At 39.2% G+C, this 18,239-nt stretch overlaps 1 protein-coding gene across 1 annotated transcript; it reads right to left on the reverse strand.

The window, feature by feature from the left end:
- Positions 1 to 10,763: 10,763 nt before the first annotated feature.
- On the reverse strand, positions 10,764 to 15,012 carry LOC133295610 (multiple organellar RNA editing factor 2, chloroplastic-like). Its single transcript, XM_061494449.1, is given in 5 exon segments — positions 10,764 to 11,112; positions 11,115 to 11,162; positions 13,722 to 13,787; positions 13,874 to 13,971; positions 14,565 to 15,012. Coding segments are annotated over 5 exon segments (636 nt in total). The 5' UTR covers positions 14,936 to 15,012; the 3' UTR covers positions 10,764 to 11,059.
- Between the last annotated feature and the right edge of the window lie 3,227 nt (positions 15,013 to 18,239).

The following is an 18,239-nucleotide window of genomic DNA, read 5'->3' on the forward strand; positions in this document are numbered from 1 at the left end:
AAAGCTGTTGTTGTAAGAAAACTCAACCAACGGAAGGTACCTATCCCATGCCGAGCCCTGCTCCAACGTGCAAGCTCGCAACATGTCCTCCAAGGTCTGGATGGTCCTCTCAGTCTGTCCATCAGTCTGAGGGTGATAGGCGGTACTCAATCTCAACTGCGTACCAAAAGCCTCCTGCAGCGCCTCCCAGAACCGAGATGTGAACTTCGGGTCCCTATCGCTAATGATACTCTCGGGCACCCCGTGAAGCCTCACAATCTGGCGGACATAAAGCTTGGCCAACTGCTCTGTAGTGAAGCTCACCTTCACTGGAAGAAAATGGGCAGACTTCGTCAGTCTGTCCACAATGACCCAAATAGAGTCACAACCTGCCTGAGTCTTCGGCAATCCCACCACGAAGTCCATGGAAATACCTTCCCACTTCCACTGTGGTACTTCAAGAGGTTGAAGTTCACCAGACGGTCTCTGATGCTCAATCTTCACCTTCTGGCAAACCAAACACTTGGACACAAAGATAGCAACATCTTTCTTCATGCCCGGCCACCAAAAGTTCTTCTTCAAGTCTTGATACATCTTAGTAGCACCAGGGTGGATAGAAAACTGACCCTTATGGCCTTCTGCCATAACCTCCTCTGTCAACGGGCCTCGAGGAACTACAATCCTCTGCTGAAACAAAAGCAATCCATCATCATTCCAAGACACACTGTCTTGGTTCTTCACATAATCCAGACACTCTCTTTAAACTTGTGCCTCTTTAATCTTTTCAAGCAGCTCTTTCACCACATCAGATGCTTCCAATCCGAGAAGTACACTCTCACACGGAGCGGTCACTGCCAAGTTGCGGAACTTCTAAACCACATCGAAGTTACCAAGTAACAAACTGGATGAACTACTGGATTTTCGACTCAAAGCATCAGCTACCACATTGGCTTGCCAGGATGATACCTTAGCTCGAAGTCGTAGTCCTTTATGAACTCCATCCATCTTCTCTGCCTCATGTTCAACTCCTTCTGGTCGAACAGGTACTTCAAACTCTTGTGGTCACTGAACACCACAAACCTCAAACCAAAAAGATAATGCCTCCAAATCTTGAAAGCAAACACAATAGTAGCCAACTCCAAGTCATGAGTAAGGTAGTTCTCCTCATGAGGATTCAACTGCCTCGAAGCATAGGTGATCACTTTGCCCAACTGCATCAACACATAACCTAGCCCCTTCCCGGAGGCGTCAGTATAAAGCTCAATCTCAAGCGCAAGATCAGGAAAGACCAACACAGGAGCAGTAGTCAGTCTCTCCTTCAACTCCTGAAAACAGACCTCATACTCGTGAGTCCACACAAATGGAGTCTCCTTCCGAGTAAGGCGAGTCAATGGCAAAACCATGGTGGAGAATCCCTTGATGAACCTCCGATAGTAACCTGCCAAACCCAGAAAGCTCCTCACCTCCGTAACTGTCTTGGGTCTCTCCCAATCCAGTACGGCCTCAATCTTGTTCGGATCCACTGCAACTCCCTCAGTAGAAATAACATGCCCAAGGAACTTCACAGACTTGAGCCAGAACTCACATTTGGAAGGTTTCGCATACAGCTTCTTCTCCTTAAGCACTTGCAGAACAGTTCTCAAATGCCCCACATGCTCCTCCTCCTTCTTGGAGTAAATCAAAATGTCGTCAATGAAGACGATCACAAACTGATCCAGGTACGGCTCGAAAATTCGGTTCATATAATCCATGAACATAGCGGGTGCATTGGTAAGACTGAACGGAATCACCAAGTACTCAAAATGACCATATCTCGAGCGAAATGCGGTCTTCGGGACATCCTCCGGCTTCACCCGAATCTGATGGTATCCGAACCGGAGATCAATCTTGGAATACACACAAGAACCCCTGAGCTGATCCAACAGATCATCAATCCGAGGAAGGGGATACTTGTTCTTGATTGTCACCTTGTTCAGCTGCCTGTAGTCGGTGCACAATCGCATTGTCCCGTCCTTCTTCTTCACAAAGATGACCGGTGCTCCCCAAGGAGACACACTCGATCGGATGAAATCTTTCGCTGAAAGATCCTCAATATGCTTCTTCAGCTCTGCCAACTCCGGTGGCGACATCCGGTATGGAGCTAAAGAAATCGGCCCCACACCAGGCAACAGATCTATGGAGAACTCTATCTCCCTCTGTGGCGGAAACTCAGGAATCTCCTCAGGAAACACCTCAAGGAACTCCTTCACCACAGGAATGCCAGTGATATCCTCCTGTGTACCACTCACCAAACCTCCCAACATGACATAACCAAATGCCCATGCTTTCAAGGCTCTCCTAGCCTGCAGCAACGAAATGTACGGCGAGGAACTGGCTGTGGAATCACACGGAGACAACACTACACGCTTGACACAACAATCAATCATCACACAATTTCTGGACAGCCAATCCATGCCCAGAATAACCTCCAAGTTGGCCATCGGCAATCCTATCAGATCTACCGAGAACTAACGGCCATCCCACTGAAACGCCACATCGCGATGAAAAGTGATAGCATCACATCTTTCTCCGGTGGCGGTAGTCACCCGCATCGGTGGAGAAAGCACATCACTGGGCAACTCAAGCCCCACAACAATTGGGGTAGCAACAAGAGAATGCGTAGCCCCAGAGTCAAACAACACATCAACAGCTGATGAACCAATCGTAACAGTACCTCTGACAAGGTTCGGAGCTCGATCCGACTACTGACGATCCAGAGTATAAACTCTCCCAGAAGATGGTGGCACTACCGGTGCCGAAGTAGGTGGAAGGGGAACCATCTGCAGTGGCACTGCCTGCACTACAGTAGCCTTCGCTGTTGCCGACAGACAGTCTCTGGAGAAGTGGCCCTCCTTGCCACACTGAAAGCAAATCAACTGGCCGATAGAGCACAGCCCAAAATGAGTCTTCCCGCATCCCGAACACCTGGGAGCAGGAGGTCTCGCTGCACTCCCCTGAGCAGAAGTCCTCTTAAACTGACTCGGCGCCTGCCGAGCTGCCAACTATTTACCCTTGCTCTTGTTCCCAAACGTCATGTCTCTCCAAGAAGTGGAACTACCAGCTGCAACCTTCGTCGCCTCAGCAACCTTGGCCTTCTTGGCCTTACTCGAGCTGTAGTAATCTTCAATATCACGACACTGCTGAACCAGTGTGTCAAAATCTCTAGAAGCAGAACCAGCTAGGTAAGCAGCAATATCCTCACTAAGTCCCCTGCGGAACTTAGCAGCCAGAAATGTAGGAGTAGGCCTCGCCATCCTGAAGGGTGCAAACTTCACCAACTGGTTGAACTTGGCCAGGTACTCGTCCACAAACAACGAGCCCTGAACCAATCTGTCAAACTCTCCCTGCTGCCTCTCCTGAGCGTCATATGGAAAGTACTGACCCAAGAAGAAGTCCTCAAACATAGGCCAACTCATCACATGACCCTGCATCTCGTAGACATGAGAAAGGTTTGTCCACCACTCATGGGCATCGCCCTCCAGCATGTAAGTAGCGAACATCAACTTCTGCCGATCTGTGCACTGCATGACCCGAAATATCTTGTCTAACGCCTGAAGCCAACGTGCCGCAGCAACAGGATCAAAGGATCCATCAAAGGCAGGTGGCTTATGCTTACGGAAAGCATTCAACCGGTGATCGATCTCATCACGATTCTCAACAAAAACAGGGACGGTCTGCATGGCCCCCGTAAGATGACTGCCATCTCCCATCTGACTCTGAGAGTCATCCTGCAGACTGGGTGGAGGTGGTGGTGGTGGTGGCGGTGGAGGTGGTGGTGGTGGTGCATGACCAACATCAGGGCCATTCCTCATCTCCTCCAACATGACTCTAAACATCGTCATGTTCGCCAGACGGTTGGCCTCCAACACGTCCTTAGTGGCCTTCCTGTTCGCCTCTCTGACGGCGTCCAGCATGGCCTGGTTTGCCATTCTCATGGCCTCCTGGTCGGCTAGTCGGGCCGCCTGCATCTCAGCTAATGCAGCCAGGACAGGATCGGGCTGATCCTCCGAAGTCCCGCGGTTTCTCCCGGACCTTACCATGATTCTACACAAGTTACACAAATTATGAGTTGATCACGCCCACGCAATGTGGTCACATATGCATTATCATAATAATACTCGACGGAGTAAATACGCAAAACAGACACAACCAAACATCCTAATCAATGCAATACATACAGGCTTTTCCCTTGAACCATTGCTCTGATACCATAAAATGTAACACCCCGTGTATACTCAGAATATTAACATTACATCGTATTAAGCGGTGCTTAATTAAAAATTGCGGAATATTCTTTTTCTTTTCAATTATGACGTCATTATCAATTACCAACTTGATTACTTAATCAATTTCATAAAATATCGCCTGTATGTAAATTGCAATATGACATCTAATGAAATACCTCAATATATAGATAAAGTGTGTATCTAAATCACGACATTACATCAAGTAATCCAGACAATATCCTGATACATTATTACAACTCCAAAAGACTCAAGACATAAACAAGATATAACAATACTATGTGTCATGGACAATCCCCATGCTCACCAAATAAACATAGTAACCAACGAGTCCCAACATAAAACTCCAATACATAAACTGAAGCTATAAGCATAAAAGCAGCATGCAAATCCAGCATCCAATCATGGCAACACAATATAACAGCAATCTAACTCAGCTCCGGCCTCCTGCTGCCTGAGGTCTCAACACTACCTGACCCTGAAATAAGCATTCCCCAAACGTGGGGTGAGATCTCTAAACTAGAATTCTCAGTAAGACAAGGGATCCTCAAGGATCTTCCACCCCAAGCTCACTTACATGTGCAATATAAGTTCAAAAGCATTTATATCATTATCAGTTCCAAAACTATGTAGTGCAACAGATATCTATGGCATGTGTGTAATCACTATCTACTGGCCAGAGAAATGTAGGAAAACGTCTGTTCCCTACATGTAGTACAAGGAAAACCGCTTGCACCTCACCCACAGCCTCACCCTCTTGTATGTTCTACATACTCAGGCTTACCGTATAGGTGGAACACCTCCATGCATATCAACAAGGCACTAACATACAATAGCTCAACAGCATTTCCAAAACATCAAAAGTATGTAACACAGCATGCATATAACCATACCCCCATGGGACATGGTGGAACCACAACATGGCTAAACCGAGGACACGAAAGCTTACCTCTAAGCTAGCTATCCAATGCCACAAGCTCAAAGTCCAATCACAGCAGATCACAATCTGATATGGACCAAATATAAATCAATAAACATGTACCACATGCATACAAATTAAAGACAACGCCTTTTCATTACGTTTTCAAGTCTTAAAGCTTCTAACAAAGCCACAAGCCCTTAATCCCATGATTCTGGCTTAATCCATTAAAAACAGAAGTTCAACTTCATCAATCCAGGGTCTACAAACCCCCAATAGCCTACTGTATGCACATCACAGCTACTGTTCTGCGAAATCCCAGAATATCCGGATACACCTCGGGACCATATCCGGATATGCAATATCCGGATATCTCACTGTCCATATCCGGATATGCAATATCCGGATATACAGATTCACATATCCGGATATACAATATCCAGATATCCCAAAACCCCATATCCGAATACACATATCCGGATATCATATCCGGATATCCAATATCCGGATATTCCACGGGCAGATATCCGGATATTTCACGACAGAATGCAGTTTTTGCACTTTCGTGAAGATATCCCAAAAAGGTTCCCTTTTTACCGATTTTAAACACCTAATCATGCATTTCTAGATGTGTTAAGCCTTACCCAACAACAAGTTATCATCTTTTAACCTTAACATGCATCAAGCTTCCATTTTTAAGCCTTAAAACTCAAGTTAAAGGTTGGTACACATACCCCAGCTCAAAACAGAAGGAAAGGTTGCCCTTTGGAGCTCACAATCAGTCTCAAGCTACTGTCACAAGAGGATGCACGAAAATGGTAAGAAAGGTTGACCATTTAGCACCAAAGATCAACACTTGGACCACCAAACCCAAGACAAGGCTTCTTTCAACCCAACCACCAAGGTCAGCCCCCAAACAAACAAGAACAGTGGCTGATCACTCAGAAAAATGGTGTCTTCCAACCTTTCAAGGCTCACTCAAACAAGAACAAGTGTTTAGGAAGAAGGTTTTAAGAAGAAACAAGCATACAATGATCACAAAGTCTCAAAATGGAGCAAATGGCAATGGAACAGTATAGGAGGTCAGCCACCAAGGAGAACTCACGCTGGTTTTCTGGTATCTAGAGCAATGTGCCCTTAGTAAGTGTATTTATAGCCAAAACTCACTTAAGCACACAGTATTAACTTTAATTGCTACGCTTAGCATTTTAATCCCAAACTTTGGATTATGAAACTAAATAATTTTCTAAGATTTATCATATTTTTCTTATATTTTTCTGAGCACCTTTTCGGTACGCGCTTTTCAAAGCCAGTACCGATTTCTAGCACCAGTTCTCATTATTTGGACTTGAAACTCATTTTAAAAGTCCTACATATTATTCTAGTAATTATCATGCACTTACATTAATTTTCCAGGATACTTTTTTGGCACGCATTTATACCGACTAGCAGAACCGGTATCTGCACTTTTCCTCCGAAAAGCGACTTTCTTAATCACGCATTCTTAATCACTTATTATGATTATTAAGCCTCATAGATAATTATTAGGATCCATTATGGAATCATTTCCTATTTTTGCATAATTAATTAATTAAATACCTTAATTAACGGTGCGGGTTCTTACAGCAGACGCTCTGGCTTTGCATGGGAGTAAATGGTGTAACGCCCGGCTACTTCAAGGATCAATGAATGTGCCCATAAATTAACATGAGATTTTTCAGCGTGCTTTTTCCTCATTCACACACTTCATCGAAAAACTTTCCAAGAGGTCACTCATCGCATAATTGCTCTAAGTCAAGCACGCTTAACTATGGAGTTCTTATGCTCTGGGCTAGCAAAAAATAGATGCATCTTGTTTGTATAGGTAGTACTAATTAATTCTTATAAGCTATCCACAACTATACAGTCTCATAGCTGCACAATCTCTGGAATTCCTCTCTTTTGGGTGTTGATTCGATTCATTCATATACCCCTTAGCTGCAAGATTTGACATGAGTCGCTCATTGTCCATGCTTCTTTTGCACTGGCAATCACTTCCTACCCTTGGCAGCCCTTTGGGATGTTGACTGGGAAATGCATGTTCTTCAAGAATCACCTTTGGAGTGTAGAACTCTTCAAGAACCAACTTGATATCTCTGGCCCAAACTTATGTAACTCGGGTTAGTTTAATTCCTTTACTTTCAAAAAAAAAAAAAAGATTGGAGCAAGCTAGATCTTCGGTATATCCAAAAATAGCTAAACAATTTCAACTGCAAAAAATATATGCACATTTTTATTCGACAACAACGACAAAAAATTGTGAGCATAGACATGAAATTCAATGAAGATGAAGTTGATTTTAGCATAAACTAGGACAAGAATTAACTACATACGTATACATGGGATAAGATATTTTGCATATATATTTTTATGCCTACTTTACCTAGTAATCTCTAACATCATTGAATTAGAATCTCAAGAGGAAAGAGAAAAGGTTAAGGATAATTGAGATTCAGATTTAATGGTGTAGGAAATGAGCAGGTAAGATAAGAATTTAAAAAAAGGTGAAATATCTTATTCCAACATATATATATATATATATATATGGGCTTATCGTTTCTCCAGCCACTTGAGATAAGTTTATTTTCGACTACTCCAAAACTATGTCATTTTGAGGGTTGAGAGAATTAATGAAGGGTGTTTTGGTAAAATTCATATAATAAAAAAAAAGTTACGTAAATACCTTTCATTAATTCCCCCAACCCTTAAAACAACATAGTTTTTGGGTGGTCAGAGATAAGTTTATCTCAAATGGTTAAAGAAATATTTCTCTCTCTCTCTTTATATATATATATATATATATATATATATATATATATATATATATGCTTTAATGTTTCTACAGTGAATGCAGATAAGTTACATACATTTACTCTCAAAAGGATGTCATTTTGGGTTGAAAGATTAAAAAACTATAATGATAAACACTGTTAGATAATAACTTAACTTCCGCCCCAAAACGACATCGTTTTGGGCTCAATACAGATAATTTATCTGCATTCACTGCAGAAAAAAGAACTCATATATATATATATATATAGGAATATGTTATTCTGCCTACCCTTAATTTACCTACATTTGCTTACCCCTCTCAACACCGTTATATTATAATTTCATCCAACGGTAGAGTTTGTGGGATAAAATAAATCCTTTTACCCTTTTATTTCTCCTCACTGCCTCCCTCCCTTTCTCTCTATCAACGAAGACAGAGATAGAAAAGCATATACGATCGAAATCCCTTGTGAGTTTGAATTGATTTTTTGTTCACATATATATGTTATGATTCTGGTAAAATAGTTCTGTTACACATGGTTGATGCCCAAGATGCCAATGGTATTACAATTATTCAAATACTAAATCCTAGTTTTCTCTCTGTTCAATGGAGCTTCAAGAACTAACTGAGTATGAATGCAAGTGACTCGACAAAATTGCATGATGATGAAATCAACGAATTGGCCGAAGATCCACAATTAAATAATAATGTGAATTCGACATACATAATTAATTAGCAAACTCTGACAATTCAGAATAGTTTAACTTACGATTTTGTCAATGGAAAGATGATTGTTGGCGAAAGAGAAACACTTTTTAAATTTCGAATTTTTGACTTTGTTCTTTATAAAATTCCAAAATTGATGATAGGCTTGACGAAGACGATGGTCATCGAGGGGGTGAGAGGAGAGAGAAAAAGTGGGAGGCAGTGAGAAGAAATAAATGGATAAAATAATTTATTTTATCCCGCAAATCTCTACCGTTGAATGAAATTATAATCCAACTGTGTTGAGAGAGGTAGACAAATGTAGGCAAATTAAGGGTAGGAAAATTATCTTATCCCAAATATATATATATATATATATATATATATATATATATATATATGAAAAATAATTATCTCATGTTGCATGAGATAATTATCCCATGCAACAGAGATAAAATAGTGGGATCCACTATTTTTTTTTTTTTAAAAATAGTGGACCCCACTATCTTGTTTATGTTGCATGAGATAATTATCTCATGCAACATGATATAAATAGATCCCTATATATATATGAAAAAAATATTTCTCCCGTCACTATAAATAAAAATTATCATAGTGAGCTCAAAACGACTTTGTTTTGGGATTATAAGATTAAAAAATTATAATGACAAAGACTAATATAACCCTGCAATATATTAGAATTACAAAAAACACCTTGATTTTTATCCCAAAACGATGTCATTTTAGGCTCATTAGAAATAACTTATCTCCATTGACTAAAAAAATCTTTTACCGATATATATATATATATATATATATATATATATATATATATATATATATATATATATATATATATATATATATATATAGGGTTTTATTAATCTCCTTTTACATAAGATAGGTATCTTATGTTGTAGAGAGAAACTAGGTGGGTCCCATCATTACAAAAAAAAAGAATAAGAAAGTGAGGTACGGAAATCGAATTGAGAGAAAATGAGATAAGTTACCCTTATGTAAAAGGAGAGTAACATTTCCCATATATATATATATATATATATATATATATATATATATATATATATATATATATATATACTCAAAGCCATCATTCAACAAGTTTAAATAAAGAGTAGATTTGAAAAATTTATTCATTGAGTCGCGGAAAAAAAAAAACTCAGTGTAGCAAGTTTTATTTTATATGTAGGTATTGGAAAAATATCTCCGCACAACTACTCTCACGCGTATTATATTCCATTTATAATGACTAAATATTACTATAAATGTTATTTTATGTTTACTCTTTTTATCAAATTTTATTCAGTAAAATCTAGATGTACGAGTCTTTACTAATCGATGGCTTATTGGCTGCTTCAGCCCTATCTTTCAAAAGTCACAAATCATCGCTCATAGCTTTTCCATCCTTTTAGTAGGTTTATTTTTCTATAAAAAATAAATAAATATATTCTACCTATTTTTTGTCATACTTATCTTACCTACTTATTTCAACACTGTTAAATTATAATAAAAATTAACTTTCATTATTTTTATCTCCTCTTGATAGTCTTATCCAATAATATTAAAGATGGACAGGTAAAGTGAGTATGAAAAAAATAGATATAATATCTTATCCTATTAAAAAAAAAAGGAAAAATTAATGAATCCAAAGTGATTCATTTTCCTTGTGGACAAGCTTTACACTGTATTGCTGTTTGTGTAGTAATTTATTTTTGTTGGGCAGTAGAATCTTGATTGTGATTTAAAAGGCATTCTATTAATGGGGTGTGAGAGGAGGGGTTCGCAGCACCCTTCAAATGAGAAATACAAATAAAAAGTGATGATACAAGAAGAATAACGACATTAACAATCCCAAAATGAAAATAAGTTATGGGTCAACCCAAACCATAAAATTGGAGAAAGATCACATTGTTCAAAGAGCCATTAGACCTATTACATTAAGTAAAACCTAATCATTGAACACATTTGGGGATTTTATTTTTTTTCCCTTCTCTTTGTTGATAAATTAGTAAGAACCAAAAATGGTAATCGTGGCAACTGATTTTCTTCAGTCAAAGGAGAAAAGGCCAAGCAAAAGGTAAGTAGCAACATAAAAACAGTAACACATTCCATAGAGACATAGTTTATGTGCAACATTCTTTTCATAGGAAAAAAGATATTATACTGGTTTAACTACTAACATCTTCATTTACCAACAGAACTATGAATTCATATAGGCATCCAAAGACTGGACTACAATAGTGAGACTCCAGTCTTTCAAAGCATCTATATCCCTCTCTCCCTCTTATTACTCAACTGCTCCTTCATCTTGTGTTTTCTCTGCGCCGGACATACCTTGTTCTATCATTGTATCTTGGTCTGTCCTGATGCCTTTGTGGCTGTGGCTCCACCCTTCTCTGTCTTTCAGGTGGCCTCTGGACTATTTCTCCATTCACAAATAATTCAGCTGCACCATTACATTTGAAAAGAATTATCAACCTTAGACATGGTACACAATAGGACAATGGGGTCCAATGACAACAAAAGAACACAATAGGACAATGGGGACCAATGATAACAAAAGAAACCATCTTCCACAGGTATAAAGTGCAAAACCCAGTGCACAAGGCTCCCTAACTTAAGAGGATAACTTAAGAGGGTAGGGGTGAGGGTCAATTGGAAGCAGCCTTATCCTTACATTTTTGAAAAGAGGCTGTTTCAAAATTAGAACCAATGACTTTCCGGTCACAAAAAACAATCTTACTACTGCTCCAAGGCTCGTCCTACATATTCCACTGGTATGGTAAAATTAAAAAAATTAAGGGAGCAAATAAAAAATACAGGGATAAACAACTGAAAAGTTTTCAATTATGATATGGATTACACAGAAACAAAATATGAATAACATCAACAGTGAAGAGTATAATGAATTTAGGATATGGTTTGATGTAACTCCAATGATTCTGCAGCTGCACGCTTGATGAAGTAACAGAATAGGACATGAGGAAAATTTAATGCCAGCCCATAAGCTTTCAAAGCTAGAACAATTATTATACCCTCGTAGGTTGATAGCATGGAGAGATTAACTCATGTGCTATCTGTTGAGGGTAGGGATGTATTCCCATTTGATGTGGCGTAAGAAAAGCTTTTCAATACAAGTTCAACGTGTGGCAAGAGATTGATAACATCATTAAACCTGCCAGGTCAGATCCTGCACCCAACAAGATAATTCTGATGCCAGTGGTTAGCATGAGGAGACCCCCTGGCAAAGTTGAAGGATTTGAACTCGAGGTGAGAAGTGGAGCATAGAATGAGGGTAGGATGGTGCTGCCACATGTCAGTATCAGGGCAAATGCACTAGTCCACCTAGCACGTTTGAATGCACTACGTGGACCAACACATTTGCCATTGGACTGCCGCACATCAGCACTTGCAATTTTTCTTTAAAGGAGCTGGACCTAGAGCACCTTCTTGTGAGCCAAATGTCATTCATTTTTCCTTTATTTTTGACCCACACAGGTCAATTAGCCTTATCCAGCAAAAGTTATTATCTTTGGCAAGATGGACTATTGATGAAGGAAGAAAGACGGAAAAGAGCAACACCACTGCCATCTCCTAAATTAACAACCATGTACGATCTATCTTCTACTCTGATTTATCAAACAGTAGAAATGAAACTACAGGCCTAATGAAGGAGTTGTTGTAAGGGGATGTTATGCCGTTTGATGTATCGACTCCAATGATTCTGCAACTACACGATTGATGAAGCAACAGAACAGGATAGGAGGGAAATTTTATGTCAGTCCATTAGCATTCAAAGCTAAACATTACCCATAAAGAGTTATTAGCTTTGCCAAGATGGACTACTGATGAAGGAAGAGAGATGGAAAAGAGCTATACCATTGCCATCACCTGAATTAACCATGCAAGATCTATCTATCTACAAGTGAAAGCAAGTCTCCAGTATATTTAACCGATAATGAAAATTAAAAAGAGAAAACCTTTAAAAACAAATACAGTATGGATTGCAGAGGGGGGAAAAAAAGAAAGAAAAGAACCTGAATATCATCATCAGAGTGAACATAATTTTGAGTTTAGGAATTTGAAATTTGTCCAAAAAAATCATTTAACCTCTGATTTATCAAATAGTAAAAATGGAACTACAGGCCTAATGAAGGAGTGGTTGTAAGGGGATGTCATCTAGTTTGATGCATCAACTCCAATTAGTCTGCAAGTACATGATTGATGAAGCAAAAGAACAGGATAGTGGAAATTACATATTAGCATTCAAAGCTAGACATTACTCACAAAGAGTTATTAGCTTTGGCAAGGTAGACTACATATAAAGGGAGAATTTCCTCAAAAAAACAATTACTTGTACCAATTTAATCAGGCTGCAAACGTTTCATGGGTTATAGGATCACTTTCCGCACATATTGATGTTGAAAACATGACAAGCTAAAAAGCATGTAGCAGACTACTACTTTTTATTCATACGAATGACAAAGCATCTCCATACATTAAAGCATATAAAGACTATACATAGAGGCTGACATTCGCTATATTTTTCATCTCCACTGATCTGCATCTCCACAAGGTATATAAAGCACAGAACAGTTAAGAGAGACATTTGATGTAAGTCCATACATAAAAGCCAAACATTGTAAGACTGTCTAGCTTGATGAAGATGGAATGGAATTTTTAAGAAAAATTAAATAGAAACATCAAAGCACATGTCACATTTAACTAAGTTGGCAAGCAGTTAGCACTCACACTCTCAAAGCTAAATCTTGCATGTCACACTAGTGATCCTAACCAATATGGATAGGATGCTTAACATTATATTACTTCAAGGAGAAACCCAGCTTGGAAACTTAGACAGGTAAACATATATCACCAATCTTATTATCCTAATATTGCAAGAAAAATGCTGGCTGTACAAAAAAAATGAATCCCCATTGACCGTTAAAAAGACAGTGAAAAACAAAAGAAAAAGGCTTAAACAACAGCATCATTAAATCCTCACCACCGTAGTCCTTGTATTCAGGATCAACATACGAATCTGGGAGAACAAACAGAACTCCAGGCAACCCTATTCAAAGAGAAACGGAAAAAGTAAACACAAATGCAACAAAAAGAAGTACTAACAATAAGCCATACAACACTTCCATTACAGACCTTCCAGCTTATTAGAGGTCTCCTCATCAATCTCACATCCAAATCCAAAGTACCTCTCACAGGAAACATTGTAAATCTTCTTCTTAGCTTCCTCTTCACTGAAAACCAGGAAGAAAAATACAACTCAGACAAAAACTAACAACAACCCACACTATCACAAGCTGTTTCCATGCTCAAATTAATCACCCATAAAAGAAACCCAATAAGCTAAAACCAATTGAAGCATCCGAGATTTTTTTTTTTCCTTTTTCGACAAAAGAACCTCAATTTTCTATGCTTAGAAACAAAAAAATAGTGACAAGAGAACACACCCAATAACCTTGAACTAATTAAAACACTCAAAAAAAAAAAAAAATCAACGCTGAAAAAAGTAACACTTAAAAACACACAATAAGCTAAAACTAATTGAAACATCCAAGAATTTTTCTCTTTTTCTCTAAAAAAAAAAAAAAACAAATAGCAAATAAAATATAAATCATTTTCCATTAAAAAAAATAAAATAAAAAATCACAAAAGAACACCCAATTAACTAAAACTAAAGAACACCAAAAAAAACTGAAGAATAAAAAAAAGGACTCATTTTCATTCTTAAAAGAAAGAAAAAAATCACCAGCAAGAATACCCAATAACCTAAATGTATGAGAAACAAAGAAAATTTTTGAACTTTGAAAGAAAAAGAGAGAATGTGGACCTGCCAAGAACCTTAGCGAGGGTTTGAATGTAGCAATCGATCATCTGCTGCTTGATGGCACCTTCGCCGCCGGGCTTGTCCATGACGATGAGCCAGTGCTCGTAGTCGCAACCCGGGAACAGAGGGGCCATATCGGTCGGTGGCCGCTCGCTGAAGTTGGACCCCGACCCCGAGTTCAGCGGCGAGTACGCCGAGTTTCCGGCGCGATTCACTCGGCACCGGACTGCGGTGAAGCGGGCGGCGTGGGAAAGAGGAGCTAGAGAGGGACGTCGGGCGAGGATGGCGGTGGTTGAAAGGAGGCGGCGGGGAAGGAGGATAGAGAAGCGAAGTGAAGAGAGAGAAAGAGCTCTTGCCATGGTTGCTACTACCATTATGGATCAGATTCACTTCAGTATGGAGTGTGAGGTTTATTTATGATTATTATTTATTTATTTTGGTAACTGCATCCTATTAGGGTTTATAAAGATTTATCTTGTCTGAGTATCAATATAAATGAAGTTAATTAGAGTTTTACATGATCAAATATTTATCATCAATTTTAGAATATAAAAATATTTTTTCTTTGTGTTTTTACAATAAAATGTACAGAAAAATTCTCAAAATCCTTGTAAAATTTTTTTGGAATCACTTTTTTCCTGCTTAAATTTTTTGAATCATTTATATTTTTACTTAATTTTTTTTATTATTTACCCTTTTAATTTAATTTTTTTTACCAGTTACTTTTCTAATTAGAGGGATAACTGATAAAAATATTTTAAATTAGAGGAATAAATATTTAAAATTTCAGAGAGCAAATAAGTGATTAGGAGGAAACTTATTGAAATTTTCCTATTACATAACATTTTTTGAACTACACGAGTTATGCGTGGTTCTATCTAGTGTTATTCACCGGCTGGGTCGACTCGGGAACCGGTAAATCGGTCATATAATCGGTCTGGTTGAAGTAACAGACTGGTTATGCATCAGAACTGGTGCAATTCGGTCCGACCCGGTCGGTTTTCATGAAAATCGGTGATCCGGTCAGTTAACCGGTGACCCGGCCCGGTTCCAAAAAAAAAAAATCTAAATTTTTTTTTCAAAAAAAAAATTATAATAGACATATTTAAATATTTTTTTGCTTATTGACTTACATAAGTTATGTACATACAACACTAATATTATCTCAATTATGCACTATGCAGAAAATTTTGATTTGATTTATAGTTAGAGATGTCGTTTTCTTAACCTAAAGTCTCGTATCACGATCATTATATTTTTGTTTGATCTATTATTGTATTATAATATGTCATTTATTATTTTTATATTAAAATATTTGAAATTGTTATCATTTTTTTAGATATTTGAGTATATTTATAATTTTTTAATATAAATTATAAAATTGCATATAATTACTGGGTCATGCGGTTGAACCAGTGACCCACTGGTTGAACCAGTGACCCAGTACCTCGACCGGGTCAATGATCGAGCCGGTTTTAATAAGATTGGTTCTATCACAAAGAAATGCAAGCTGTAACTTTATAACATAAGACAAATCAAAAAAATTAAAGATTTTTTATCCGAATATCATAAAGTATTTGAACGGATATTTTTTCTCCCAAAAATTACTTATTTCAAATAATAATAATAATAATAATCTTCTCTATGTTATACTTCTCTTCTTAATTTTTCTATTTTTATGTTTGGGTTTGTTAGTCTTATCTTATAAAATAGAAGATGTCTATGGCAATAGAGATAAATATGTAGTGGGTCCCATTAAAAAAAATAAAATGGAGCTCACTATATTTTTCTAAATCGGTAGGAGAAAGTTATTATTTGATATGATATAATACTAATAAAATGGCTCCATCAATGAATATGTGAGTTTCTCTCCTTTTGTATTTTAACACGTTGGTTGCTTCTAGGATTTGTGTTTTGTTATAGAGCTTGGTTGTGATTTGACTTTCTACTTCATCTGTGAAATGCAATACTTTTCTATCAAAATGATGGAAGGGATTGTTGCTACTTCGTATTCAGGTGGTGACAAGTTTTACATTGACCCGAGGAAACTGTTGCCACTTGCAAGATTTCTTCCAAAATCAAAGTATACCGATGGGATCTATAAGCCCACTATGTTCTTTTTGGGGATGGAGTCACTATATGGATGATACCCTTAGCACAGGTAGAGATCAAGCTAAGAGGCACTGTTCCAAGTATGAAGCATGCAATCAACAATGGGATTAGGTGTGTGTATGTGTGACTCAATGTAAACGGGCAAAATAACAATACATAAGATACCTTCTTGGTGTGCCCAAGGGAGTTATTTATAGGGGAAGGTGATGTGAATCTTCTGTGGGTTGGTGAGGATGGGGTCAACCCTTCTTGGGATCTGCTCATGATGGCAGATGCTACTGGGCGTGGCAGGCGCTGCGACGATAGCAACAATGCACCCCCTGCGCTTGGCGGTGTCAGCGTGTGACAAAGGTGCAGTTTCCTCTTATGGCATCTAGGGCGATTACCTTTGGGGGTTAGGATCCCGAGACGGGACATTTTGGTGTTTCCCCTAGGGAGCGCCATCACGTTGGGGGTTGGGAGGGTTGACGGTTTGTAGGGCTGACGTGGATAGGGAGTTGAGATTGGGCTTGGACCTTTGGGCCGCTGTGTTGTTGGGCCATCCAGAACAGGAGCCCCCAGCTTGGTAGCAAGCGTAGCTTGGTGCCAAGGTAAACGGGCTCGGGTGACGCCTCACGGGCGATTTGAGTGGTTAACGCCAAGGTGAAAGGGTTTGGGCGACGCCTGGCTGGCGATCTGAGTGGTTCACGTAGGCGTGATATCTTGTGTCTTGGTGACTTGGTAAGTATTTGGGGCTTTTGAAGTGCTTCGAGGCGGGGTTTCATACCATTTGTCTCTTTGGCGGGCCGCGTTGTCCTGCGTTGGGTATTTTGGGCCTTTCGCCTTTTCTGACACGAAAAGCGGCTTTTCGGTTTTCGAGGAGCAGTAATGATGGGTGCCTCCATCATTGCAAATAACTGCAGGCACTCAACCGTCACTAAGCATGGCGCATTAATGCGACGTGAGGGGTGTCTTGTCCCCCTGTAATTACCATCAGGCCTCTCATCACAATTGCCCATTATCTGACGGTTGCGCTATCCTACGGTCGAAATGGTGAGGTACTACACGTGTACGCCATCTTGATCTTTCTTGTCTTACTTAAAGGAGGTTCGTCGTCCCTTCCTGAGGACCTTCTTCTCAAATCTCAGGCTCTTCGATTTCTTCCTTCCTCATCCTCACTTTTCTCCCTTCGTGATAGTGCTCGTGCCGGTCCTCCTTTCTTCATTCTCTGCGTTATCTCAGGTACAGTGTTTCTGGCTTGTAGCTTTGATATTTCTTTATACTTCTTTAGCTTCGCTTCTCTTCTCCTTTTTCTGGTGATGGTCAAGATAACAGACCTGCCTGGTTTGGTCTTGCCTGAGTTGGAGGTGGATGTTAAGGAGGAAGAGTTTGAAGAAGCTTTCGACACGCTCGATGGCTGTGCAGTAGGGCCTGCTATGCAGGAATACCTTGCCAATCGTGGTGGGGAAGGTAGTAGTTTTCCCTCTTATCGTTCTTTAATTCCCGGGGTGGAGTCGTTACCCCATGGCAGGGTTCCTGAGCTTCTTGGTTTTAGTGAAGAGGAGATTCAACATCTCTTGCCGGAGA

This window comes from Gastrolobium bilobum, unplaced genomic scaffold (genome assembly GCF_033153095.1).
Source record: "Gastrolobium bilobum isolate Gb01-03AN ecotype WA unplaced genomic scaffold, APGP_CSIRO_Gbil_v1 utg12007, whole genome shotgun sequence".
Taxonomy (NCBI): Eukaryota; Viridiplantae; Streptophyta; class Magnoliopsida; order Fabales; family Fabaceae; genus Gastrolobium; species Gastrolobium bilobum.